The following is a 27,371-nucleotide window of genomic DNA, read 5'->3' as shown; positions in this document are numbered from 1 at the left end:
AATGTATATTGTTAGTCACTTATACCAAAGGACACATAAAAGCAGGATCATAAAACTGACTGCACCCATCGTGGCCCCCAAGTCTACACTTGGGCTCTTCTCCACTCTGCTCTTGGGAGTCACTACCGAGACCCCAAAAGCCAGCAAAATCCCTTCAACATGAGTAAAGGAAATAGCTTGAAGCAGCGACAAATTTTTTTACAAGTGATTATTCAAAGAATGCACAATAGCCACAGTTCAGACAAATCAACTACAAAGATCATAAAAAAAAAAAAAGCTGGGGAGGAGGTCTTGCTTTTCAAAAACAAGGATTGAACAAAAAAGTGAAGCAGACACTTTGGGCAGGGGTTTTGCCTCTTCTGAGGGGGTGGGGGTGAGGCGCCAGGGTGGGGTGGCCGTGCAGGGCCCAATACAGGCTTGTTTCCAGAGGATGCACGGGTACAGGGAAGCCTTACTCTCTTCCTACAGCAGAAGCTGAATACTGTAAGTTCGCCAGACAAGATCTTGGGGCAAGCGGGGGCTCTGAATGGTTCAGAGTGCCCAGGCTCCCAGCTGAGACGAGGTGGTGGCTGAGACTGAGCTCTGTGGAGGTTCTGATGCCCAAGGGGCTGGACATGCCAAGGAGTGAGTAGGTGCTGCTCTCCAGCCCAAAGAACCAGGGAGCTGAGCTGCCTCCTGGGGTGGGACTGATCTCGTGCCGGTGGAAGATTGACAGACCCGGGGGTAGGCCCCTGCCACCTCAGAAGACAGCCATTGCTTCCCTTCTAGTTCCACGGGACACTTTGGTGTCCCGCAGAAACATCCTTAGTGTATTTGAAAGACCTAACGTTTCTCACTTTGGTCAAAAGCACAGAGGGCACAGTAGCCACGACAATAAATGTGCGGACCTGGGTGGATCCACCGCCGACAAGGCGGGACAGACGGGGCTTAACTAGCCGTAGTCGGCAGGGTGTGCGGGAGGACGGAAGATCATCCGAGGGCACTGGTGTGGCCTATTCACAGATGACAGGAACTGTCCAGAGAGAAAGAGGCAGGCTCAGGTCTGGAGAGGGCAGAGCCTCTGTACTTTTCTGGAGCACACCTGGCTGGCTAGCCCAGAGCCAGACTCCACGGAGAGACGCAGGCTCTGACCACAGGAGTCCACGCTAGCTTGAGGTGCAGACCCAGAGTCCCACCTCACAGAGTTTTAGGACAACCTCCCCTTTCACTTGGAGTTACTGCTCAAGGGCAACCCTAGAAAGACTCCTAGTGGGCAGGAGACCTCGGGTCTGTGACCTGCCCGCAGACAACCTTCTGAAGCTATTAGGCAAAACAAAAGCACTCAGTTAATCAACGGAAAATGACATCTGAACTTCAAATCTGTGCAATTACAGGTTATCTGTAGCTGCCGAGGATCAACATTTATGGCATTCTTTTAAAAACTCCCCATTTACCATGAATTAGTCACCTTCCCTTGGTGTCACCATCACGAGAAATATGCTGGGGGGGGACAGTGGTCTGACCCAACATGATTTTTTGCCTTATTCCTGCTAAGTCATGATTATCTGAGCAGAGACGATTTACCCTCTAGGATTTACCCTGGGTTTCTTCCTACCAATTGGTCGGGGTCTACAGCGTTACTGCCCCCATCAGCAGGACAAATTCCTAGGAATGCTTTAGGAGGAGCAGCAGCTGGGAGCTTGGCAACATTCCAAGGTATGTCTGCCTACCGGGAAAGTGGTCTGTGTTATCCCTGGAGGGCAGGCCTCCTCCAGTGCTCAGGCAATTCCATTAGCCCCATCTGGCTGGTCCCAGACCTTCCTGCCACCTGGGGAAGGGATGCACCTCCCCGGCAGCTGCCTCCCCTGCCGCTGGGCCCCTCCCAAGCCGGCTAAAGTGCAAGATCACGGAGCATCATCTGCAGGTTCTCATCACGCTTGGCACCGGTAACAAGCTGACTGCAGTGTTCAACTCCGGCCCTTAGAAATGTGTCACCAGATTCTTTAAGTTCACTGCTTTACCCTCTTGGAGGAAAAGGAAAAACTAACAATCACGAGGAAGGAATCTCAGAAGGGGAAGACGGGAAGCAGAGGGGCCTCAGAATTCACAAATGAAAAATCCTCTGTCCCTGGCATGGTTCACATGGTTGACTGGAACCTAATCGAGACCACAAGAGGTCAGTGTAGCAAACACAAAGGGAAAGGAAACAGAAAAAAATGGAAATAGACCGGAAGAGGAAATGGGCGGAAAGAAGGAACCAACCCCTTCTCTCTGCCCTGCGGTCTCCGTCTCTCTGCTGGGGAAAACAGAAGGGGGTGGTGAGACCTGGCCTGGGATTCCCAAAGAAAAGCAGAATAACAGGAACCCAAAGTTCTCAGTGTCACCAGCCGCAGTTCCATTCTTTAAAAAAAAAAAGGGAAAATAAAACCCCAAACCCCTTGACCCATGTGATGAGGAATGCTACGACCTCTCTCTCGCACCCAGTGTGAAACACCCGACCCATCAGTCACTGGGTCACACTACACTGGGCAAAGGTAAAAATTCTTCTCCTCCTGGGGCTTGCTTATCCAGTTTCCGTAGCCCATGTCCTTCAGAGATTTTTTGAAGTAGTTCTTGGCTATCTCGTAGTCGCGGGCAGCTTTCTTGGCCTCACCATAGGAGAGTCTAAGTAGATCTCTGCGGTATCGGAAGGAGCAGAGCTTCTTAAATAGAAGGAAAATGTTCTTTTTGGAGACCCGGGACAATTCGTTCCGTGGCCTGGGGAAACAGAAGGACTCATTATCCACCTGGGACGGAACAAGTGGAGGCACTGGGGGTGCGGAGGCGGCAGCTTTTAAGCTCTGGTGTTTTGACAACGTGACGCCCCTTGGCAGTCTGGCTGGCACGCCTGGCTGTGTGGCTGTGCTTCCCCAGCTCCTTACCCATCCACGGTGCCTCTGGTCCCATCCAGGATTTCTAGGTCGTAGCCATCAGCTAAACACCAGTTGACACTTGTCTCCTTGGTCTTCCCAGACTGCCTTTTGGAATCATATACGCTGACTCGGCCAACCTAGGAATTCCAGGGAGGAAGATGGAAACTTTCAGAGAAAAGCTTCTGAAGCAGGGACTCAAGACTCACAGGAAAAGAGGGAAGACGGGGTCACGATCTTTCCCCCTTGTTGATGATTCCGTTTGGCTAAGACTGAGATGTACTAACCCCACCTCAATTCAAATGAATTCCAAACTAAAAGAAGGAAAAAAGTGAAAGTGTTAATCGCTTAGTCATATCCAACTCTTTGTGACCCCATGGACTGCAGCCTGCCAGGCTCCTCTGTCCATGAGATTCTCCAGGCAAGAATACTGGAGTGGGTTGCATTTCCTCCTCCAGGGGATCTTCCCAACCCAGGGATCAAGCCCAGGTCTCTTGCTTTACAGGCAGGTTCTTTCCTATCTTAGCCATCGGGGAAGCCCCCAAAGGAGGGAAGGCTAAGTTTGAGGGAAACCAACTAAGGCTCCCCTTGCCCACACTGTACATTTCTGCTCTGCTGACAGGACTACTTGAAAAGGAGAAAACGTCAAGAGAAAAATGGATTGGGTTATCGCACCTTGGGGTGGTTGACAATAAAGGGATGTCGGAGTCCATCCTCAAACGCACTTCCATCTCTTGTCACACGACAGCAAATGGCACGGGTCAGGTGCCCCTGGCTGAACAGGTAACCTGGGTACAAAAAGAAATGCACACATCTGATTATCCCCAGTGCCATGAAGCAACAGAGGCATGTGGGGAGGGTGAGGGCACAGACAGAGCCTCAGCTCCCTAGGCAGGGAGCACCTGCTGACTGCGGCTGCCCAGGATACACAGGGATCATCAGTTAAGCACAATATATAAGGTTCCAGGTAAGGCCAAGCGCTGAGACGGCAAGGACACTAAGACACTGCAGTTTTAAGCTGCTGTGTTTCTCAAACTCACCTTGAAAGACTTGGCTGGCATATTGTTACTGAGACTGCTGCCTAAACCAATTTTCCCATCACAGCAGACGGGACACTCAGAATCAATCACTAAACCACCGAATCGAGCACACTTCGTAAAGGGGAGACATCATGTTAACACCTGGCAATGAAGTGAGCAGTTTGCTGGGATCTGGGAACCAGGATGACAGTCCGGTTCCAGCTTCCAAGACAGGTCCTTACCCAGAGTGACGGATTTGAGATACACAGGCTGCAGGAAGTGGGTCAACAGTGCCCCCTGCAGGCCCAGCACATTCCAGCGCAGGATTTTGTCGCTGCAGGACATGGTGCGGAGTCTCTCCCCCAGCCGAATGCCGTCCCATGTGGGCACAATGTCACTGGACTCCACTGGGATCGTGCCTTCCCCTGGATGAGAGACTTGGGTTAGACCTGCAAGGGCCGCTGGACCAGGCCCCTCCCCGGCATGGCATTTTCTGCTCCTTAGACTTGGGCCAGAGGCTTCTCACTCATTTGTTCTTTGAATATTTCACAGCAGCTACTTTGTGCTGGGCACTAGGCTTGGTGTTGGGAAGCAACAGTGAGCAAAACCAAATCAGATCCTTGCGTTCCTAGCGGGTTTATGGGAGTGAGGGAGCAGAAAGGGGACACTAAACAAGTCAGCCAATACACACATAATGATTGTAGATGGTTTGAGGGAGCTATAATGGACAGGTCAGGGCATCTCCTGGGACAGGACTGTCGGGGGGCTGAGACACGAAGGAAGAGAAGAAACAGCTGAGAAAGAGTGTTTCAGATACAGAGTTCAGCAAAAGCAAAGGCCCTGAGGCAGCAGAGGGTTTAGCTGTTGAGGGACCTGACGAAGAACCAGGATGGCCGAAGTGGCAGGGCTTGCTTTCGTGTAGTGGGACACCATGACAGGGTGGTGGGCTTCTGGTTCTTCGTGAACTTCAATGAGATACAATCCACCCGTTTAGAGAATATAATAATTTTTAGTGTATTCACAGACTTGTGCAGCCATCACCACAACCAATGTGAGAACATTTCATCACCCTCCAAGGAAGCCTCCTATCCCTTAGCAGTCACGCCCCATTTCCCTCCAGCCCTTTCCACCGCTGGCCCAGCTGGCCCGACTTACTTTCCTTCTTTATGGATTTTCCTATTCTAGACGTTTCAAGTAAATGAAAATGTGGGAGCCACGTAACACAAACTCTTTCGTGACTGGCTTCTTTCCCTTCTTCACACTGTTCCCTCGGTTCCCTCGTGCTGTGGCATGTATCAAATGATATCCTGTTTTATGGATATACTTCATTTTGTTTACCCACTCATCAGTCACTGGGGTTGTCTCTACTTTTGGGCTATTACGAACATTGCTGCTATGAACGTTCTGTATTAGTTTTTTCTCCCTGGGTCTCCATAATGGGAGACTGCAGGGGGAAAAAATGAGAGGAAAAAAGCAGACTCTTCAGGGCTGTAAAGCGCAGTGCCAGTGCAGCAAATGCAACAACAACGCGGCAGCCTGCAGCCTCCTCAGCCCCAAGAGTGGCAACGCCGAGAGAGAGGGTAGCCGGTCTGTGTTAGTTTTTGTGTGGACCTATTTTCATTTCTCTTGGGGATGTTCCTAGGAGTGAACTGCCGGGTCATATGGGAGCTCTGTGTTTAGACTTCAGGGTTCTGAGGAGGGAAGCGACATGACCTCTGTTTGAGGGTCACTCTGATGACTGCAGACGGCTGGCCTAAAGGGAACGGAGTGGACGTGAGGAGACGGTGAGGAGACACGGGAGGACGGTAGAGCAGGAGGAGCTGGCAGACAAGGTGCAGAACCAGCGGCCAACTAGGCAGGTGGGGAAGCGGGCGCGGAGTCCTGTCAACGCCTCAGGCTTGTTCTGCCTCGCTTTCTTTCCATTTTCTCCAACCTTCCCTGAGGTGATCCCATCCATTTCCATGGCCATAAGGATCAACCGCAGGAGGATAACTCCCAGACTTTTATTTGCAGCCATCTCTCTCCTCTGAGCTCTCGATGGGCACAGCTGCCTCCTATGTGACTGCATATCCACCCAGCCGACTAATGCAAAACGGAGTCCCAGTCTTCCCATAGGTCTTCCCCGACCTACATCTTCCCTCCCTCTGGAGACAAGACCCTGGTATCCCACCCATGATGGCAGAAACCCTGCAGCTGTGCCCTGGCCCTGCGATGGGCCTGGGGCTTTGCAGAGCCTTTCTGTGGGCGATGGAGGACGTGTCACTCACCGTTCTCTACCTTGGTGCGGAGCTTGCCTTGTTTGGGATTCTCGAAGACAGGGTAGTGGCGGGAGTCTGTGCTCTCCACGGCTCGGTCGCTGCACGACTTGTCAAAGAGGGCACCATCCCCACACGGGGCCGTGCTGCAAGACAGGGGCGTCTGTTAACACCCGCCTGTGCGCATGGGTCTCTTCAGCTGCCTGGGGCTCAAGAACAGTTCCATGTGGCAGAAATGAGGCTTTTTTTTTTTTTTCTGAAGCCTACACAGGCTACTGGAGTGGGTAGAAGTGTGAGTCATCCCACACTGGGGTGTGGACCTCAAGCAAGAGTCAAGCATTGCCCACTGAACAAGCTCTGAATTATGGACATGGAGACCATTCAGACACCCAGCCCCGGAAAGCCGGCGGGCCGGCTCTGGTGACAACAGAGACTGTACAGACCTGATATAGAGATGGAATGACACGCTCTTTTTTATTTGAAGCTTTTCTCCTCCTTTAGCAGGTTCAAATATACTATCCTTCGCCGTCTGGGGGTTGTATTTCATTAACTCGCTGTAGAGAAACCTGTAAGAAGAAAGTCTGGTTAAGAAGACTGCTTTGACTCTGGGAACAGTGGTTGCTTCTATAATCTGACCCCAAGGAAAAGCCTTAACGGTGCAGACCTTACACGCTTTCGCCGGTTGAAAGAGGTGGGGGAATCTCTCCATGGGAGACCTCAGCATTTCTTACAGTTAAGTTAGCCTTTCAGGTCAGTTACAATTCGGCCAAGAGCTTCTTGCTCTGGCAGCGACAGGAATTTTAGGGCAGAACAAACTGATTCAGGAACTACAGGAGGCTGTGGCTTCTTTCCCTTCTACAAATTAAAGATGAACTGGAGAGGAAAGCTGGCAGGACAGTGGGTTTGTTTTTAGGTCCTCAAATGGAGACAGAAGGCCTCCTCATCCCCATAGCCCTGAAGATCAAGAGGTCATCATGTGTTTTTTAAAAGGGGCTTGAAGTGGAGTTAGCGGGAAAAGACAGCACTCTTCAACAGCAGGCCGAGGAGAGGGATGTAGCCACGTCACAGAGGAACTGATTCAGTAAGAAGCTCAAAGGCTGACCCTGCAGCGTTGAGGACCTGCCTGTGAGGTGGTGGCAGGGCCCTGACACCCTGCGATCTTGCTCACCTGATGAAGCCTCTCCGGGAGATGATCTCTGCATGACAGTCATTGACAGTTTCTCCCTTCAAGCTCAGAGAATCTCCTTTCACACAGCGATTTCCTAGAAAGGCATTTAAAGCAAATGTAAAATTTCCAAAGGAAAACAAGGATGTTGGTTCTTAAACCCTGAAGGTACAAATAGCCTATTTATCAATCCTGACTCCTGTATTCTTTTTCCTACGATATGAGAATTCATTCCTTGCTCTGAATAAACTGTAGCTAAAATAGAAGATGAGTCTTCTGCCTTAAATTCACCCACAGAGGAGAATAAGGAGGTACGTGCAGTCACCACAGGGCATGGAGAGCTGGGGGGACACATTTCAGCACCCACTTACCTGTCCCCAGGCTGACCACAACACCTAGGTCGTCAGAGTCTTTCTTCATGATGATGGCAGCCAGGATCTTGCGGCCGAGTAAGGAGGGCTGGAAACTGTTGGTGAGGGCGTTGAAGCACCGGTGGCTCAGCATGGCTATCTGGTCGTGGAAAGTGCTGCCCGTGAGAGGGAGCTGTGGGGAGAGGAGGCTTGTCAGGGCCAGAGCCTCGCCTGCGTCCACCATGTTTCAGACTGGGTGGGGGAGGTCGAGGACTACTCGACTTGTAGGTCATTTTCTCCCCCTCTTGCACTAGCATCCCAGCTCTATGGAGGCTAATATTAAAGACGAGGGATGGTTCACATGACAGCAAGTTAAGAGCTGACTCCACCCAGACAGGAGTTAGCAGGACCCCCAAAAAAAGATAGCACCAAAAGTAGACGGCTTAACTGTCTTTCGCTTTGCTTCTGGGGACCTTGAGAGGAGGAGCATAGTTCTTCTGAGACTGGCCCCTGTCACTGGGGTTACCTCTGTGAAACCCATGCGCTCTGCCTTCTCGTCCTCCCCAATCAAAACGCGGAGGGCCGCATCTGCAGCTTCCTGCTTGCCTTGCTTCTTGCTGTGCGCGCAGACGGCTGGGAACCAGCGACCCCCAACTTTCGCTTGGTAAACGAACCTTGGAGATGAGAAGCAGGGAATAAAGACAAGTACCTGACCCCGCCAGCTGCTCCAGAAAAGGGCTGGTTTTGCTCAACGGGAGGCCAGACTGGCCGACACGTGGCCTCATCACTCCTGACAGCTCTGTTCCTAAGGCACCACTCCCCAGACTTTGAATATTCCTGAATCATAGTGTGGTTTCCACTATATCCAGGTATCACCTGAGTATTACTTACCTGATATTTTTCTCTAAATTGACTCTTTTTCAATGTAAATACATTTTATTTTTTAAAAAATTTTTTTACTTTAAATACATTTTAAAAGGACACTCTGTATCACTACTGTAAATGAAAAATCAGGATCACTTGCCATTCACGGAAGGTGGCTATAAATAAACGGGATAAAATCAACTTATTAAATTCTGACGAGACGCTATGGCTTGTAAAGGCTCGAAGCCTGCCTTTACCATAAAGGAAATCAGCAAGTATTAGAGAGGCTTTAAAGCAATACCAGCACCACATGTGGACTTCCTTTTTACCTTAAGCAGAAATGAGACGGAAGTAACTTTTTCCTGCTTGAATCACTGTTTCTAATGCTCTGATTTTTTAATTACCTGGTTTCATTTCCTCATTCATTTCCTGATTTGCTCAAGAGGACTTAACCTGGAGAGATCTGAGAGCAAGGTTGGCCTTAGCTCCAGGAACCACACCTTTATTAGGAGTTACTTTTAGATTCTTGGGGGATTCCCTGGTGGCTCAGACGGTAAACAGTCTGCCCACAATGCGGGAGATCCGAGTTCGATCCTTGGGTCTGGAAGATCCCCTGGAGAAGGAAATGGCAACCCACTCCAGATTCTTGCCTGGGGAATCCCATGGACAGAGGAATCCCATGGCGGGCTACAGTCCTTGGGATCGCAAAGAGTTGGACACAACTGAGCAACTACACTTTCACTTTAGATTCCTGGAGGCCTTGCAATAACTTAGGGGGAGGGGACAGGTAGAGCAGGGAGGCAGGCAGTGCTGCTAGGCAGGGAGGGGAGTGGCCTGTGGTTCCCCTCCCTTTGTGGCTAGGCATCTCCACAAACACAGAGGGAAGAAGAGATGGAGCAAAACAGCTTGGGTAGCTACCAGACAAGGTTTCAAGAATCCCAGCTTTTAACCAGATCCTGCAGCCATGAAATTAAAAGACGCTTACTCCTTGGAAGGAAAGCTATGACCAACCTAGATAGCATATTCAAAAGCAGAGACATTACTTTGCTGACTAAGGTCCGTCTAGTCAAGGCTATGGTTTTTCCAGTAGTCATGTATGGATGTGAGAGTTGGACTGTGAAGAAGGCGGAGCGCCGAAGAATTGATGCTTTTGAACTGTGGTGTTGGAGAAGACTCTTGAGAGTCCCTTGGACTGCAAGGAGATCCAACCAGTCCATTCTGAAGGAGATCAGCCCTGGGATTTCTTTGGAAGGAATGATGCGAACGCTGAAGCTCCAGTACTTTGGCCACCTCATGCGAAGAGTTGACTCATTGGAAAAGACTCTGATGCTGGGAGGGATTGGGGGCAGGAGCAGAAGGGGACGACCGAGGATGAGATGGCTGGTCGGCATCACTGACTAGATGGACGCCGAGTCTGAGTGAATTCCGGGAGTTGGTGATGGACAGGGAGGCCTGGTGTGCTGCGATTCATGGAGTCGCAAAGAGTCGGACACGACTGAACGACTGAACTGAACTGAACTGAACCGAACCTGCTTTAGGGAAACCCAGCTTTCTGGATAATCTAACTGCATATAACAAAGGTTTCAGTATCAAGATTTATCAATCAGCTCAAGGCAGTGAAAGGAATCCATCTTTCTGGTCAACCACACTGAGCTTCTCACTATTTCTTGCTTGTCATAAGCATCTGAATGCCTTTGCTGCTTTCTTTGATGATGCCAACTGGTTTGTGCAAGCCAGTGGGCTAAAGCTTACGAAGGAAAAGCACAGAGGCATGAAGAGATGTTGAAGAGAGGGGATGGGGCCAAACTGTGTAGAATCTTGACCTGAGGGATCCAGGAGAATTTCATGAGTGTTCTGTATGTTTGAAAAGAATATGCACTCTTAGGCACAAAGATACGCATACATATATATACACATACCTATATATGTGCACAGAAAAACAAGACTGAAGGCCAAAGGGGGGGGGGGCGGCAGAAGATGAGATGGACATGAAAGTGAGCAAACTCCGGGAGACAGTGGAGGACAGAGAAGCCTGGCATGTTGCAGTCCGTGGGGTTGCAGAGTCGGACACAGCTTAGTGACTGAACAACCACAATATACAGAACAAAGTTTCTTAGTTGCGCAATTAGGATCCACTAGAGCTTCACTGTCCAATACGACAGCCACTGGCCACATGAGGCTAACTTTAATGAAAATTCAATACAACTGATAATTCAGTTCCTCGGTTACACAGCCACATTTCAAGTGCTCAGCAACCACATATGGCTAGTGGTTAGCCTTTTAGTGGAATGCTGGGGACAAAAGCCTAACTGGAATGAGTCAAGGAAGTGAAACCGATGAAGACATCGAGTATAAACAATTATACTGAGAGGTCTGGCTGTGAGGGGAGCAGAGAGACGAGGTGGTATTTGGAGGGAGATGTGGGGTCAAGGGAAGGGTTTTAGCAGATGGGCACAGGCATGTGTGCAGGCTGATGGGAAGGATCCAACAGAGCTCTGGAGCAGCTGATAATGAGAGTGGGAGAGAATGGAAGGACAGGCCGAGGGGGAGGGGATCCAGGGCACGGAATGGAAGGAGGATGCTTCCTGCACACCAGTACAGATGTCCTGTGCAGATGACGTAGGAAGGTGGATTCAGTGATGGGAAAGTAAGGATTGTTACTGCTAATGTCTACTACTGTGGGCAAAAATCCCTTAGAAGAAATGGAGTAGCCCTCATAGTCAACAAAAGAGTCCAAAATGCACTAGTTGGGTGCAATCTCAAAAACGACAGAATGATTTCTGTTTGTTTCCAAGGCAAACCATATCACAGTAATCCAAGTCTATGCCCCAACACTAATGCCAAAGAAGCTGAAGTTGAACGGTTCTATGAAGACCTACAAGATCTTCTAGAACTAACACCAAAAAAAGATGTCCTTTTCATCACAGGCGACTGGAATGCAGAAGTAGGAAGTCAAGAGATACCTGGAGTAACAGGCAAGTTTTGCCTTGGAGTACAAAATGAAGCAGGGCAAAGGGTAACGGAGTTTTGCCAAGAGAATGCACCAGTCACAGCAAATGCCCTCTTCCAACAACACAAGAGACGACTCTACACATGGACATCACCAGATGGTCAATACTGAAATCATCTTGATTATATTCTTTGCACCTGAAGATGGAGAAGCTCTATATAGTCAGCAAAAACAAGACCAGGAGCTGACTGTGGCTCAGAGCACAAACTCCTTATTGCTAAATTCAGACTTAAATTGAAAAAAGTAGGGAAAACCACTAGGCCATTCAGGTATGACCTAAATCAAATCCGTTACGTTTATACAATGGGAGTGACAAATAGATTCAAGGGATTAGATCTGATAGAGTACCTGAAGAACTATGAACAGAGCTTTGTAACACTGTACAGGAGGCAGTGATCAAAACCACCCCCAAGTAAAAAGAAACGCAAAAAGGCAAAATGGTTGTCTGAGGAGGCCTTACAAATAGCTGAAGAAAGAAGAGAAGCAAAAGGCAAAGGAGGAAAGGAAAGATAGACCCATTTGAATGCAGAGTTCCAAAGAATAGCAAGCAGAGATAAGAAAGCCATCCCAAGTGAACAATGCAAAGAAACAGAGGAAAACAATAGAATGGAAAAGACTAGAGATCTCTTCAAGAAAATTAGAGATACCAAGGGAACATTTCATGCAAAGATGGGCACAATAAAAGACAGAAATGGTATGGACCTAACGGAAGCAGAAGATAGTAAGAAGAGGTGGCAAGAATACATAGAAGAACTATACAAAAAAGATCTTAATGACCCAGATAACCACAATGGTATGATCACTCACCTACAGGCAGCCATTCTTGGAGTCCAAAGTCAAGTGGGCCTTAGGAAGCATCACTATGAACAAAGCTAGTGGAAGTGATGGAATTTCAGCTGAGCTATTTCAAATCCTAAAAGACGATGCTGTTAAAGTGCTGCACTCAATATGCCAGCAAACTCAGCAGTGGGCATAGGACTAGAAAAGGTCAGTTTTCATTCCAGTCCCAAAGAAGGGCAATGCCAAAGAATGTTCAAACTACCACACAATTGCACTCATTTCACATGCTAGCAAAGTAATGCACAAAATCTTCCAAGCTAGGCTTCGACAGTATGTGAACTGAGAAACTGCAGATGTTCAAGCTGGATTTAGAAAAGGCAGAAGAACCAGAGATCAAATTGCCAACATCCGCTGGATCAAAGAAAAAGCACGAGAATTCCAGAAAAACATCTACTTCTGCTTCACTGACTACGCTAAAGCCTTTGACTGTGTGGATCACAACAATTTGTGGAAAATTCTTAAAGAGATGGGAATACTAGATCACCATACTTACCTACCTGCATACAGGTTTTACAGGTCAAGAAATAACAATTAGACCCAGACATGAACAACGGACTGGTTCAAAACTGTAATAGGAGTTAGTATGTCAAGGCTGTATATTGTCACTCTGCTTTAACTTATATGCAGAGTATATCATGCAAGATTCTGGGCTGGATGAAACACAAGCTTGAATCAAGATTGCTGGGAGATTTATCAACAACCTGAGATATGCAGGTTACAGCACCCTTATGACAGAAAGAGAAGAGGAACTGAAGAGCTTCTTGATGAAGCTGAAAGAGGAAAGTGAAAAGTCTGGCTTAAAACTCAACATTCAAAAAACTAAGGTCATGGCATCCAGTCCCATCACTTCATGGCAAACAGATGGAAGACAGTTACAGACTTTATATCCTTGGGTTCTAAAATCACTGCAGACAATGACTGCAGCCATGAAATTAAAAGACACTTGCTCCTTGGAAGAAAAACTATGTCCGACCTAGACAGCATATTAAAAAGCAGAGATATTACTTTGCCAACAAAGGTCCATCTAGTCAAAGCTATGGTTTTTTCATTAGTCATATATGGATGTGGCAGCTGGACCATAAACAAGGTTGACAGCCAAATAATAGATGCTTTCAAACTATGGTGTTGGAGAAAACTCTTGAGAGTCCCTTGGACTGTAAGGAGATCAAACCAGCCAATCCTAAAGGAAATCAATCCTGAACATTCATTGGAAGGACTGATGCTAAAATACTTTGGCCACCTGATGCGAAGAGCTGACTCATTGGAAAAGACCCTGATGCTGAAAAAGACTGAAAGCAGGAGGAGAAGGGGATGACAGAGGATGAGATGGTTGAATGTCATCACTGACTCAATGGACATGAGCTTGAGCAAGCTCCAGGAGATGGTCAAGGACAGGGAAGCCTGGTGTGCTGCAGCCCACGGGGTCGCAGAGTCAGACATGACTGAGTGACTGAACAACAATTATTTCTCTATTAAGTCAGGTCATCAGTTTATAGCGAGAAAGGGGTTTTGTTGGAAATTTGAAGACAAAGGTCTGAAATGGTTTTCTTAGAGTATGAAAGAAAAGGCAGTATAAAAATATAGTATGCCACGGAGAGGGCAAAAGTCGGGGCAGTGGCGGGGCGGGTGGGGGGGCGGGCAAGTGAATCTCCCTTACTTAAAACCCTTCAATGGCTCTCTACTGCTTGTGAGGCAGCAGGATGACATGGCTCACAAGGTTCCCTTCAGTCTCATCTGGCATCAGGTCGCCCCTGTGCTGTCTGCTCCACCCACACTGGCCTTCCGGCAGCCCTTTACCAGCTCTGCAGACCTGGGGGTACTAAGGTCTCAGCTTACGCATCACTTCTCAGGGAAGCCCTCTCCTTTCTCTGTACTGAGTCAAGTCATGCCATGTAGGTTCTCATCACATCATGCAATGTGAGCGCTTTATAATCTATCAAATCCAAGATCTTACATTTCTTTATATGATTATTGATATCTGACTCCCATTCTAACAAATACAATGCCCTGTATAGATATCTGTTGAATGAATAAATAAACGTAGAGAGACCAGGAGACTATTTCCTGGTTTAGGTGAGAGAAGACGATGGCTTGGCTGAGAGAGTGTTGACACTGGAGGCAGAAAGAGGAGAAAGGGATTTGGGATAGAAATTGTAGGTACAATAAACAGAGCTTCCCTGGTGGCTCAGAAATGAAAGAATTTGCCTGCAATGTAGGAGACCTGGGTTCGATCACTGGGTTGGGAAAATCCCCCGGAGAAGGGAATGGCTACCCACTGCAGTGTTCTTGCCTGGAGAATTCTGTGTACAGAGGAGCCTGGCCGGCTACAGTCCACGGCTGCAAAAAGTCGGACACAACTGAGCAACTAACACCTCCTTTTTTTCTTTTCTTCAAGGACAGTTTGGCTGAAGGAGGTGAATTGGATAGAGGAGATGGTCCCCAGGTTTTTGGCATTTTATCTAACGTGGAACCCACATATTCCCTATTAGGAATGTGCCTGAGTCACTTATCTTTTTAGCTAAAGTTTCAAATAGGATATTTTCTACACGTTTTCTAACTGCTTATTACTATATACAAGAAAAGTTCTTGACTCTTAACACATCATTTTGTAGTCCCCTGCTCTCCTAAATTCTGCTTCGTCTCTGCATTTCTTCAGTTTTCTCACGAATATTCCAGGCATACTATCAAATCATCTACAAATAGTGGTAACTTTACCTCCCCTTCCCTCTCTTTACACTTGCTTCTTTCTCTAAACTGCTTGCATTAGCTAGGAATTCCAGAATGACAGTAAATAGTGATGACACTGGCAGCCGCACCTCCCTGACTTTAATAGGAACAGTTCTGGGTTTAACATAAGCTGCTGGCTTTTGACTTCAGACATGTTCTTTACCATGCAAAGGATGTATTCAATAATTTCTGCTTTCTTAATCTGAACGGAAGCTAAATTTTACTGTATGTCTCTTCGGAACCTCAGGAGATGACCATGTGGTGTTTCTCCTTTGACCTATTAATGTGGTAAATAGTAACAATAAATATCCTGGTGTGGACTAGGCTTTGTACTTTATGGAGATACCATTTTTCGCCTTTTAGAATGCTTATGAGGTAGAGGAAGAGACATTCTTTATATACCGTTGGTGGAAGCATAGACCAGTATAATTTCATTGGAGGAAAATTTGGCAAAATTTACCAAAACTTTAAATGCACATATGTTATTCATTGTAGCCTTGTTAGAATACCAAGTTTGGAAACAATCCAAGTATTCATTAACTGAGGCTGGTTAAGTAAATCATGATAAATCCGTATACTGAAACACTATACTTTGCAGCTATATACCAAGAACACAAAGTGATATGAAAAATTTTCTAAGATAATAATTTTGTATGTAAAAAGCAAGCTAGAAATTAATGCATATATGTATTTCTGTGTAATGATGGGGAATATAGCTGCTTGTATTTATAGGGACACTCTTTAAGGATATATAATAGTGCAAAGTTATTACATGTTGGGGTATGTGTGTGTGTGTATGTATAGGTAAGAACTGGGTGAAAGTGAGAAGAAAAAGTGAGAAGTTTTTTATATTTTTATTTTTGAATACTATTTTTTATTTTGCATAATCTATTACCTATTTTAAAAACTTAAACAACAGTGTATGAGACTGATTGCCCAGAACTTCCGCTCCTGAACATTTATACCAGAGACAGGTTTGTACATGTAGACAAAGACAGGTAGAGCAGGCTGTTCGCTGCAAGAGTGCTTTTAGAGTAAGACCAGAACTAGCCTGAATGTCCCTGGAAGTCGGTTAGACAAACTATGCAAGGTGGGGCTTCAAACAGTAATAATGTTCTTCTTCTTAAACTACCAGGTAGGTAGTTGAGTGTCTGTTTTAAGAGGGACTTTCGTATCTCTTGTTCAGCAAAGCAATTTAAAAACTGTAAATATCTATTCAATGGAGCATTTATGTGGTAGGTCTATACATACTCATTTGTAATGACCTCTGAGGCACACAGTTAAGTAGAACAGAAGATGACATATACTTATTTTAAAACACAGAGAAAGGAAAACAGGCTCAGATGTGCATGGAATCAAGAAACTGGTAACAGTATATGAGTCTGGGGAAGGAAACGAAGTCTAAACTAGAAATGAGACCTTTTCATTGCACATCTTTTCAATCAGCTTGAATGATTTTCTATGGGTATATATATCCCTTTAAAAATTAAAACTTGTTTAAAAAAATTTTTAAGGCTCACACTCACTGGAAGAGTGGGTATCTTCTCAAGATGGCTGATCTAGTGTCTTCTCAGAGGCCCTGGGGACAGGGCTCTCTCAACATGCCCTGCCTGTCATTCACAGCTAATACACATCCTTCCTTTTCCTGGGTTATAGGCTGTCCCACCCTGTGACACAAGGCTGTAGCCAGGACTGGAACACTCACTTGGGCTCGTGAGGAGGTCCGGACTGGTCAACCAACTTGAACTCAGCAGCAAAGCCGTGGGAGCGGGCGTACTCCAACAGGCCACCCACTGGGTTGGTGTTCAGGTATCTGACGAGCTCACTGATCCTCCTGACCTTGTTGGGCATCACTGATTCCAAGTTATCGAACGCTTCCGTGTTCGTACTTCCGGGCTGAAGGAGAATCAGCCAAAGAGGAACTGTGACCACTTAACGGAGACTCTGAGGGGCTCACGGGCCATCCTACGCCACTCGGTTGCTAAAACGGCCAGCATCTTGTGAGTAGGAAATGGCCCCACCTGGTCATCAGAAGACGCCGAGCTGGTCGCCTCCCCTTGCAGGGCCTTCATGGCTTCCTCGGCAGCCATCTGCTTTGCTGCCTTCTTGCTCGGGGCGCTGGCAGTGGGGAAAGTATGGGTTCCCATTGCAACACAGTACTGGAACCTGACAGGAGATGAAAGGAGAGGATTAAACTGGTTTTGATAGGAGAGCTTTACCTAGCCTTTGTCAGGTTGTCATCCTTCACGACTTGTAATCTCCTTGCACACATCGCCTCCGTGCCTTGGCTCACGCAGTCACTTCTGCCTTGAAGAGCCGGTGCCTTTCACCCTCCTACTGCCCCCAGTCTCTCGCAGCCCAACTGACCCCTAAGCAACATTTTTAAGCATCAACCTAATTTCATCTCCTCCAGGAACCCTTCTCTCGAACATGTAAGTCTGCAGAGCCTCAGAGCAGAGAGCTTCTCAGGTAGACCTAGGTCTTGCACCTCTTAGTCCCACCACCAGTAACCTTCAAGCCAGGTGTCTCCCTCCTGCTCGGTCCCTGATTTGCCCTGTGAGCTCCTAACCCGACACTCTGCTCCACAAGCAGCAACCATGCTCTCAAGGCCCCACATTCTCCATACTGAAAACAGGAGTGACTGCTCAGTGAAATAATCTGCCATCTCGAGGAGGCAAGGAAGAAAATGTATCTCTCTCTTTTTTGAGAAAACCTCAGCAGAGATACATGATACAAGAGATGTACTTGGGGTCATGGGCAGGGCCTTCTCTGGATAGGAGACGGAATTCACAGGAGCTCCCCAACTTGTGCACACACTCAAGCAATGTAGTGACGGGGTTCTTCCCAGAAAGGAAGGATGTTGCTGAAGGGGTGGCAGTCTGGGACTCCGCGGTCTGTGGAGAAAATGAGACAAAAACAAAACAAGAACAAAAACAGACTGAGAAAACATTGGCTGCTCTGTCACAGCAGAGGGAACGGGGATGGGAGAACTTCTTTCGGTCAATTGCATGTTTGGGGCTGGTTTTCTAAAGGAAGAGGGTTGCGGGGATTTTCTAGGCCTTGCAGATCAGTTACTTAAATGTCCTTGGTTTCATTTTGTATCTGCCAAGAGAGGAGACTGGATTCAATAAATTTTAATGCCTCTTTCAACTCTGAAATTCTGTAATTCCAGTTAGGTTGGGAGGGGGCACCAGAAGGAGAGCTGGGTATGAAAAGAGGAAAGGCGGGTTGGTGAGGCGGGGGAGAGGGGACAGCGGGAAGCTGACTCTGAGACAGCGGGTTGGGCAGGCCGGGACTGTTCCAAGAGGGTCAGGTGATGGTCTAGTGCTCCACGGATGCGGACGGTGAGTGGAGGTCCTCCCGGAGGACGGGACACCCACCTTCTCTGGCTCCCTCTCCGAGGAATAGCGGCAGGCTTCTTCTGGGCTTCCACTGTCCTGGGCTTTGGCTTCCTCGAGCAGAATCGTCATGGCTTTCGTGGCTGCATCCTGCTTGGCCACTTTCTTGCTGCCAGCTTCAGCTGGGGGAAACTCTCGGCCACTGATGACAACTTGGAATTTAAATCTTGATGGAAAGTGATTAGATGTGTGAACACTAGTCTAGGCCATCCCTTCTGCCCTCTCCAAAGAGATCTTCACCCTGGAATTTCCTGCTACGCTAAGGGGTTTGTTGACTTGTGAAGGAGATGGGGGGCAGACCAAGGGACTCCTGTCCCTTTGCAGGTACAGCCTATTCCTGCTTTTTGGAAACAAAGCAGCCAGCGACCCTCTCTCTCCAAGCTCATTAGAGCAAACATAGCCACAGGTGATAAGAAACTAGCTCAAGGGAAACCCACTATCCTTTAGCAATGAATTAAGATCAAATCTGTACAAAAAATGATGAGCTAAAATCACCATTAGAGTCTTGTTAGCAACCAAAGAGCCTTTACCCTAAAGCAATGGTGGCCGACTCGGCCACCTCAAGGGTGTTCCTAAAGAAAGCCAAGGCTTCTCACAGCGCAGCCTCACACTCTCCAGACACCTGCGGGGATCAGATGTCTGCCACTCTGGGGAGCCTGTTTTAGTCCCCAACCTACCCTCAGAGGTACACCACTCTCATGGTCTCCTTTGAGCCATCCTACAGCTCTATTTGTCTGCCGCCTGAGATGAAAGGCATATCTCCTCGTTATGCAGAGAACCAAAAAGCATTTGTTCTAGGCCCCCTGGACTTAGCTTAGTCCGCTTTTGTTCAAGCTTTCAAATTGGTTCAGCTCTTTGCTCAATCTGGGATTTCATTTAGAAAAGTAGGTCAGATTTCTTATTTCCTGGGTCTTCTGAAATATTTGAACATGGCATCAATGTTTCTTACAGCTGGAGTCCAAAGAAAGGTTAACCACAAAACCCACTGCTGTGCCCCAACTTGGGAGAGGGACAAAGGGAGAAGAAGGAAGGACGGCCATTCTACCTCTACCCTAGACGGAAGCACACCCGCCTGACCCTGCCAGCTTCTGGATGCACCCTCTCTTCCTCACAGCTCCCCTGCAATGTCATCTCAGTGTCATTAAGACGGTCAGATAAGGAGGCAGGGTCGCCACTGGGAGTCGTTACCCTCATCAGACAGTGGCCTACAGCTAATGTGAAGGTGAGTGGGACTCTGCCGGCGTGCTCTCCAGTTGCGGCGGGCGGCCACTCGGCTTTAGTGGTCCTTGATCTCTGCTAGGCCCTGCAGCGGCTCCTCCTGGGCCCACCTGTCTTCCTCTATCTGTCTGCTGGCTTGGAAACGCCTATGGTGCCGGGCCAGGCCAGCTGTCTGAGTGAGGTAATTTCTGACTTCACAGCTTAGGAGCAGCAGCAAGTGCTAGCCCACCCATCTGTGCGGAGGCAGCTTGTAAAATTAGAACCACCACCTTCAGAAGGCAGGCAGCCGCACACACCCTACATGTGCATCCCTTCCCTACGGGAGCTGAGCGGGAGGCAGGAGGGGTGGGGTGGTTTGAACTCATTGCTACTTAGCAGCACAATCCATCCTTACTCCGGTGTGCAGCCAGCTGTTCGTGCATCCCGTGGGGAGCTCAGCCGGTAGGGGGTGGGGTGGGAGTGGAGGAGGATGGCACATGGAAGGGGGCGGGAGGGGCATCAAGCCTTCATTACCTATGGCCTTAGGCGGCAGGCATGACACTGGTGCATGGAAGCTAATCATCTCCAAAGAAGCTTCATTTTAGCCAAGAGTGCCAACTTCCCCCTTGCTCAGCCAAGACTCTGGCTGGGCCGAGGTCTACGTTCCCTGCTCAAGAGGTAGAGGAAGGGCCAGACAAGGATGACGCAGCCCACAGGTAGAAAGAAGAGGGAAAAGACAGGGGCCACCAACCGGCACCGCTCACGAGTCGGCTGAGACTGTGTCAGGAGCAAGAGCGCCCGACCCCAACCTTAGGCACAATTCCTGGGTGGTCTCTTACCGAGGTTCATGGGGTGGTCCGCTCTGCTCTATCATGTTGAACTCACAGGTCTGACTAGCGAACTGGGCATACTCTAACAGGCCGCTGATGGGGTTCTTCAGCTGGCACTCTGTCAGTTTCTTGTAGGGTGAACACCGTGGCAAGCCATGACTGTAGAAGGAGGGCATCTCCATGATGGCACGGAACTCACCTGGTGCGGCGTGGATACTATTCAAGTCATCGGGGATGTCATCTGTGGCCCACTGGCCGTTTTCAAAGTCAACATACCCTGTTTTGGAGGGGCCGTTGTCATGAACAGGTGGTTTCAGTTTTACTGGTTCTGCTGTGGCCTCTTGCTTGAGTTTTAACTTGACGACGGGTTCCTGCCCATTTTCCACCTTTCCTGGGGTGACCGTGCTGTTGGAAGCATCTGATGCAGGTGAGTTGCAGGTGGGGCCCTCTGTGGTTTTTCCGGCCTCCAGGATAGCAGCAGCTTGAGTGGTTTCCGGAACACTGTCCTTGTTTCTCTTGATCTGTATCCTCTCTCGCTTCTTGTCAGTCAAATACCATATGGGAGGGGTGGTGCCCTGCCTGTAGACATCTCCCTGCCTTTCCAAGTCAATCAGCACAGCGTTCACATCCCGGGCCTTGGTGAAGCCAATGTTTTTAGCCAAGTTCAGGGCAGAGGAGCTGGACACACTGAACAGGTGGTCACAGATCTTCTCCTTGATCTCAGCCATGTCGAGAGGCTCGGGGGGCTCTTCTAAGCCACACGGGGTGCTTCTGTCTTCTGTTTCCACACTGGAGTCTGGGCTTGGAGCTCCTGGGGTCTGACTCTCTGCCCTTGTTACTTGGCTAGGCTGGTTCTGAGCCTGAACCGGGACTGTGGCTCTCCACAAAGGGGGAGATCCTACCTCTTGGTGCAGCTTTCCCTTCTCTGCCAGAGAGTACAGGACTCGGTTGATGTCCTTCTTTGGGGCTTGGAGCTTCCGGGCCAGATCACGTGCTGTGGTGGCCTTCCCGTCTCCAAGCTCATCCAAGAGCTTTAGGGTCCTTTGTTCCTGATCCTGGCTGATGGTCAGTCCCTGGAAATGTGAGGAGAGCCTATCAACACCTCTCCATGGCCGAATGTGGCCACGTGGGAAAGGACGCTGGAACCGTCTTGGGACTACCTGACTTCTGAGAGGCACGCCCCTGGGGACACCTCGGATCTGGAGGGGCCCGCCTCTGGCAGGTGGTCCTGGAAACCTCGGCCAGAGTCCAGGGAGGAGCGGTGGCAGTGATGGTGGCTGCTTTCCAAATAGGGGCACTTCTGGGAGCTGCCCCTTGAGAAACTCTATTTGCTGGAGCTGGAAACTGTCACGATAAGGTCCCCGCTCTGGCTGCTGGTGTCTGTGCCTGCTGTGCTCATAGCCTTGGGCTGGGCGGGCTTGGTATCTGTTGAGGGAATACCCCTACAGAAAAAGAAGATGGAGAAGAGCGTGAATTAGGACTGCGGCAGGGAGTCTGTCCCTTCTGCCTTCTTGGGGTGGGTGGGGGTGGGGGCTGTATCTGATTCTTAACAAGCTGAGAAGCTGAGTGAGGCGTGGGCTAGTGACCCAGCTAGGGCGGCCTGCACACCTCATAGGTGCCACCCGTGGACCCAACAGAGGGAATAGATGGAGGAGCAGACAGTGAGACACACAGAGCTCCTGGGAGCATGTGGCGGTGCTGACACTCCAGCACAGCCTCTCCAGCAACCTAGCGCACTGTCTTCCCTTCAAGAGTTTAGGGACTTGAGAACGTATGTTTCCACTCATCCAAAAAAAAACAAAAAACTTTTACAATCAAGAAAGCAAATAAATGTTTTACTTTAAAAACAAACACACAGAATAACCTAAAAGTGCCAAGGGAGTTAGGAGACCATGAGATGGCCCACCGCCCAGCCCCCTTCTCTGGAATCTATCATCTGGGGGACAATAAAGAAACAAGCAAGTGGCCTGGGTGAACTGGAGCCCCATCCTCCAAGGCTGTAGCAGAGGGAGTCCCCTCACCTGGGGGAGGGCGGCGGGACCTCAGAGAATCGTCTACTTGCACCGCCATCCTGGGAGAACCAGAATTTGATTTTAAGGGAACCGGACAGTTTTCTTAGAAAACAGGTACACTGTTCTCATCCTTCAGTACGGTGCCCAGGCTCAGAAGGGACACCGGGCACTCCTACTCAGGCCACTAGGCCCACCTGGATGTGTGGAGCTGCTGGTGTCTATTCCACACCCCCTTAGCTACTGCCCAGGAGCTGCTTCCATGGTGCATCTTCAGAAGCCGGTCCTGTAGGCCACCAGCTACTCCAGCTTCTCTCAGACTGCCACCCGTTCACCAGAACAGCGAGCACGACGACTCTGTCCGCACCCACAGACCAGCGATGCTACTCACCGTGATGCCACCCACGGAGCAGGACTACTCACTGGAGGGGCTTATGGGATCCAGGGTTGGGGTGTCAGTAAACACCTGGCTGCCTGCCTCCAGGGTTGCACATCTAGGAAACCTGTTTCCTCATGCTCACATCCTCCTTGTCTGATCCTCCGGAAGGCCACAGGGACCCGCAGGCAGCTGCGTCCCTTTCTTCAGTAACTTCAGCTTTCTGTTCCCCACCCCCGCCCCCCGGCCACGGTGAGGGGAGCTCAGTGCTCTCACTGGTCATGCTCACAGTACATGGGCTGCACAGTTCCTCAGTGCCTCTCCAGCGGCTGCCACCTCCGCCTTTCAGCCACACGAGCGGCTCATCCAGCTTCTAATTCAATCTCACTGTTACTTGACCACTGAACCTCCAATCCTGAAACTCTTTTCCAGGGTCAGCAAACTTCTTCTGTAAGGGGCCGGTAGGAGGGTCATCTGTAGCACTTCCTTTACAAAACCAGGGCTGCAGTTGGCTGTGGGTTGCAGTTTGCTGACTCCTGCTCTTCTCCAACGGCAACTTCCCTGTGTTTCTACGACATCCACTCCTTCCCCTTGAGGGACCTGCTGCTCACGTGACGTCCACTCCTGCCCCCGTGGCTGCGGGTCAGCCAAACACCTCCTCGTTCAGCCTGCATCTCAGGGTCGGTTCCCTTCTCCACCCAAGGCCTGTTCTCCCCTTTTTCTGTTCCAAAACTTCCAAATGGTGCTGGAGGAGGATACCGCCTCATGCTAATAAGACCACATAAATTCCTCCTCTTGAATCTCTGTTTCCAGGGCTGTTTGGTGGTCAGTTCAGTACAACAAACATATGCCACTCAACGCAGATCGAGATCTCTTACTTTAAAATCCTCCCACAGCTTGGTGACACAGCACCAAAGATCTCTCATCTTTCTTCTTCCTTCTGTCTGTCCCTATCCTTTCTTTCACCCCTTAGATATAATTAGTCTCCGAGGTTTTGTCTACGGCTCTCTTCTTCCTTCCCCAGGTTGATTTCACCCGCTCCCCTAACCTTAACCAGTCTTTTTAAGAAACAGTGTTCAAATCTATTATCTCTGCTACCACCTGTGCTGAAGCTTAAGACTTGAATTTTCAAATGCTTAGACGATCTGTTCACTTAGATTCTTGACCACTACCTCAAATGACACACATTCTGAACCAAATTAATTCTTCTCCCTCTCTCAGCCCCTTCTCCTGCTTTCTTATTCCTGTTAGTGGCAGCACTCTCCTCGTAGTTATGCAGGCTGGAAGCCTGAGTCACCCCGGCTGCCTGCCTACCTTAGTCCCTGTCTCCCGCATCTCATCAGGTAGTTGCAAAGTCCTATCTTGTCTACCACCTCTATCTTTTCCCTTATGCGTCTTTTCCCCGTTCTAGCCCCTCATTCTCTCTCACATGGGCTGCCACTGTGCCTCTCATTTTCCCCTCTCTCTATATGCCAGTGCAACGTCCCTGCTTCTCCCCCTCCTGCCACCTGTTACAACTTGGGTCCTTTCCCTACACATCTCTCTAGATGCCACCTTCTTCAGGAGACTTCTGACTCCTGCACACCCCAGCCTGGGAGTGTTTCCTCTCCTTGAACTCCTCCCACCCTGCACCTCTTACACCATGTATGTTACCTTTTATCTTAGCTACTGATTGTTTTTCTTTTTTGCTACTGATTATTTTCGTAATGGCACATACAGTCACATACGGATTGTAGTGTATCTCAAAGGTGATTGATAATATTGGGTGCCCTAGAAATTATACTAACGTCTCTACTCTCAATGGCCTCCATGTAGTATGTGGGGGAGGCTGCAGTCAACTTGAGAGTAAGCCTCTGGGGGACAAGGACTACACTTCAGTTACAGCACCCGGCACAAAGCTGATCCTGAACCAACACCCGCATAAACAAGCCATCGCTAGTTATGCAACCTCTTCACCTCATCGCTGCCTTTCTTGTGCCTCTTGCTGCACGCAACCCCCCTCCCTCTCCAGGGCTGGGGTATTTGTGAGTACAGTGAATGCTGGGTCCACAGGACTCAATTATGGGGACTTCAGGGGATTTCTGATTAGCTCTTTGAGTGACCCTGGTGAAAGAACTTTGTTTCAAAGTGGCTGAAGTCAGTTTCTAGCTCAATGCTTTCTAGATTTAAACTGCTGCTTCTTAGCCAAAACTTGTAAAATATTTGAATGTCTATTTAAAGAAGAGTAGAACAAATCATGACACATTCAGGCTGTGGAATCATACTCACAGTTTTTAAAAAAATGTGTTATCTATTTAGGAATGATATAATGTTAAATTAACAAAGAAAGCAAGCTGCAGACAAATATGTATGCTATAATCCCTTTTTTCATAAACAAAAGGGAAAAAAAAACCCATGAATGTGTATGCATGATAGAAAGAACACAGAGAAAAGAGACAGAGAAGGGAAACACAAATTTTTAACAACAGTTATTTTAGAGAAAAATTAGAGGGAGATTATTAATTTGTCCTTTATACCCCCTAAAATCTCCTAAAAGCCAAACCACTTGAGAATAGCCCCGTGGAGTCACTGAGCGGGACTGAGAGCAAGAAGAAAGGAGCAAACCAACCCCCACGGTGATCATTCTTAAATCCTTCAACATCCCCCTTCACCCAACTTCATGCCTATGTACTATGCAAACCATTTGACAAGTCACTGATGCCCTGCACAGTCTCCCTTCAGTCTGTTCTCACACTTTTGAGATTAAGAGAGAAGCCCCCACCTCTAACACACGGGCTCCATAGGGCAATATGTTGGTTTGCATGAAAAATGCTTTTCCCACAAGTCAAGTGTCCCTAATTCTTTTAAAGGAGGGAAAAAAAAATACATGTATACATATACGTATGTATATATACACACACACACACATACATGCATGTACATATACGGAGAAGGCGATGGCACCCCACTCCAGTACTCTTGCCTGGAGAATCCCATGGACGGAGCAGCCTGGTAGGCTGCAGTCCATGGGGTTGCTAAGAGTTGGACACAACTGAGCGACCTCACTTTCACTTTTCACTTTCATGCACTGGAGAAGGAAATGGCAACCCACTCCAATGTTCTTGGCTGGAGAATCCCAGGGACAGGGGAGCCTGGTGGGCTGCCGTCTATGGGGCCGCACAGAGTCAGACACGACTGAAGTGACTTAGCACTTGGCACTCTGAGTTTTGACCATACAGATTCAAGGCACACACAGCCCTCTAACCACCACTGAGATCAAGATACAGAATATTTCCCTTCCCCAAAACCTTTTTTATGCACTTTGTAAACAGCTTCTTTCTCCACACACAGCTCCTGTCCGCAACTGGTCTGTCTTCTGTCCCTGTGGGTTTTTCTCCAGAATGTCATCTAAATGAACTCGTATGCAGTGTTTTAATCCAGCTTCTTTTGCTCAGCATCATCTGAGATTTGTCCATGTTGTTGAATACAGCAGTATTTCCTGCCTTTGTGGCTGAGCAGATTTCCATTATATGGATGTATCCCAGTTTGTTTAATCACCCATTGAAGGACACTAGGGTCTTCCAGGTTTTGGACATAATGAGTCAAGCCATTATAAACTTTTTCCTACAGGTTAAGCAGGAGACGTTCAAAGTCAAGCAGGTGGGGGCGCGGGGGGGAGGTGGCTAAAGGCTGGACTGAGCCGCCATGGGGTCCGAGCAGAAAAGCAGAGGGGGGCTGTCTTGACCTGGGCTCAGGCCTTGGTCCTCTGGGAGAGGAGGTGCATTTCCCTCACAAATCCTCTTCCAAATCTTACTCAACACAGAGTTAATAAACATGACACAAATTTCTGAATTCTTAGAATAGCAATTTTGCTTGGCAAGAAACCACACGCTCTCACACAATAAGCATATGTCAAGCAGGAAAACAGGGACGTGGGGGCGGGAGGTGGGGGCGGGGTGGAGGATAAGATGAGCCCAGGCCAGCAGGGTGCGGGCGCGCCGGCTCTGGGCCCTGACCCCAGGGGCTTACCTGTCTTGGGTCCATGGCGCACCCCAGGCATGTTCCGGTGCCCGCCCGCAGCCAGCAGCGCGACCCTCCGCAGCTGGACCTTTCCCAGGGCAGGCCGTGGGCCTCCCAGACGCAGGGGGCGCCTCTGGAGTCGACTCAAGCCCCGGGAGCAGGGAGCTGGGAGCTTCAAGCCGGGAGCAGGACTGGGAAATGGCTCCGGTTCAATTTCACTTTCGTTTCTTCAAACGGACCTCCCTCTTTGGAAAGTTTGGCCGAGGGGCGGGGCTTGCGCAAAGGAGCACGAGAAAGTCTGGTTTCACTCCGATTACAAGTTTAATCCTTTCCTTGCATGAGAACTGGGCAAGATACGCTTTCTTTAGAAAAACAGCTATAAAATACTGAGCTCATAAATCCCTCATGGCTGTCTCAGGAATACACGGGATAAAGCAAACTGAG

The 27,371-nt window shown here is 48.8% G+C and overlaps 1 protein-coding gene across 4 annotated transcripts in view; it reads right to left on the bottom strand.

Moving 5' to 3' along the window:
* Nucleotides 1-27,371, bottom strand: part of ADAR (adenosine deaminase RNA specific) — a 51,661-nt gene continuing 24,290 nt past the window's right edge. The window contains exons 2-16 of one of the 4 annotated variants that reach the window (XM_052637136.1): nucleotides 26,937-27,271; nucleotides 20,553-21,985; nucleotides 18,499-18,682; nucleotides 17,864-18,012; nucleotides 17,140-17,284; nucleotides 16,824-17,014; nucleotides 8,126-8,351; nucleotides 7,699-7,870; nucleotides 7,331-7,424; nucleotides 6,606-6,728; nucleotides 6,175-6,308; nucleotides 4,150-4,332; nucleotides 3,564-3,676; nucleotides 2,901-3,028; nucleotides 1-2,736 (exon numbers count right to left, since the gene is read on the bottom strand). In XM_052637136.1, the coding sequence (XP_052493096.1) occupies nucleotides 2,499-2,736; nucleotides 2,901-3,028; nucleotides 3,564-3,676; nucleotides 4,150-4,332; nucleotides 6,175-6,308; nucleotides 6,606-6,728; nucleotides 7,331-7,424; nucleotides 7,699-7,870; nucleotides 8,126-8,351; nucleotides 16,824-17,014; nucleotides 17,140-17,284; nucleotides 17,864-18,012; nucleotides 18,499-18,682; nucleotides 20,553-21,985; nucleotides 26,937-26,951 (3,528 nt within the window). In that variant the 5' untranslated portion in view covers nucleotides 26,952-27,271 and the 3' untranslated portion in view covers nucleotides 1-2,498. The remainder of the gene's footprint in view (nucleotides 2,737-2,900; nucleotides 3,029-3,563; nucleotides 3,677-4,149; nucleotides 4,333-6,174; nucleotides 6,309-6,605; nucleotides 6,729-7,330; nucleotides 7,425-7,698; nucleotides 7,871-8,125; nucleotides 8,352-16,823; nucleotides 17,015-17,139; nucleotides 17,285-17,863; nucleotides 18,013-18,498; nucleotides 18,683-20,552; nucleotides 21,986-26,936; nucleotides 27,272-27,371) is intronic. The other 3 variants (XM_052637138.1, XM_052637137.1, XM_052637139.1) reach the window with 3 other exon arrangements.

Source organism: Budorcas taxicolor, chromosome 3 (assembly GCF_023091745.1).
Source record: "Budorcas taxicolor isolate Tak-1 chromosome 3, Takin1.1, whole genome shotgun sequence".
NCBI lineage: Eukaryota > Metazoa > Chordata > Mammalia > Artiodactyla > Bovidae > Budorcas > Budorcas taxicolor.
The sequence above is the reverse complement of the archived record's forward strand: the minus strand, read 5'-3'. Positions and strand labels throughout refer to the sequence as shown.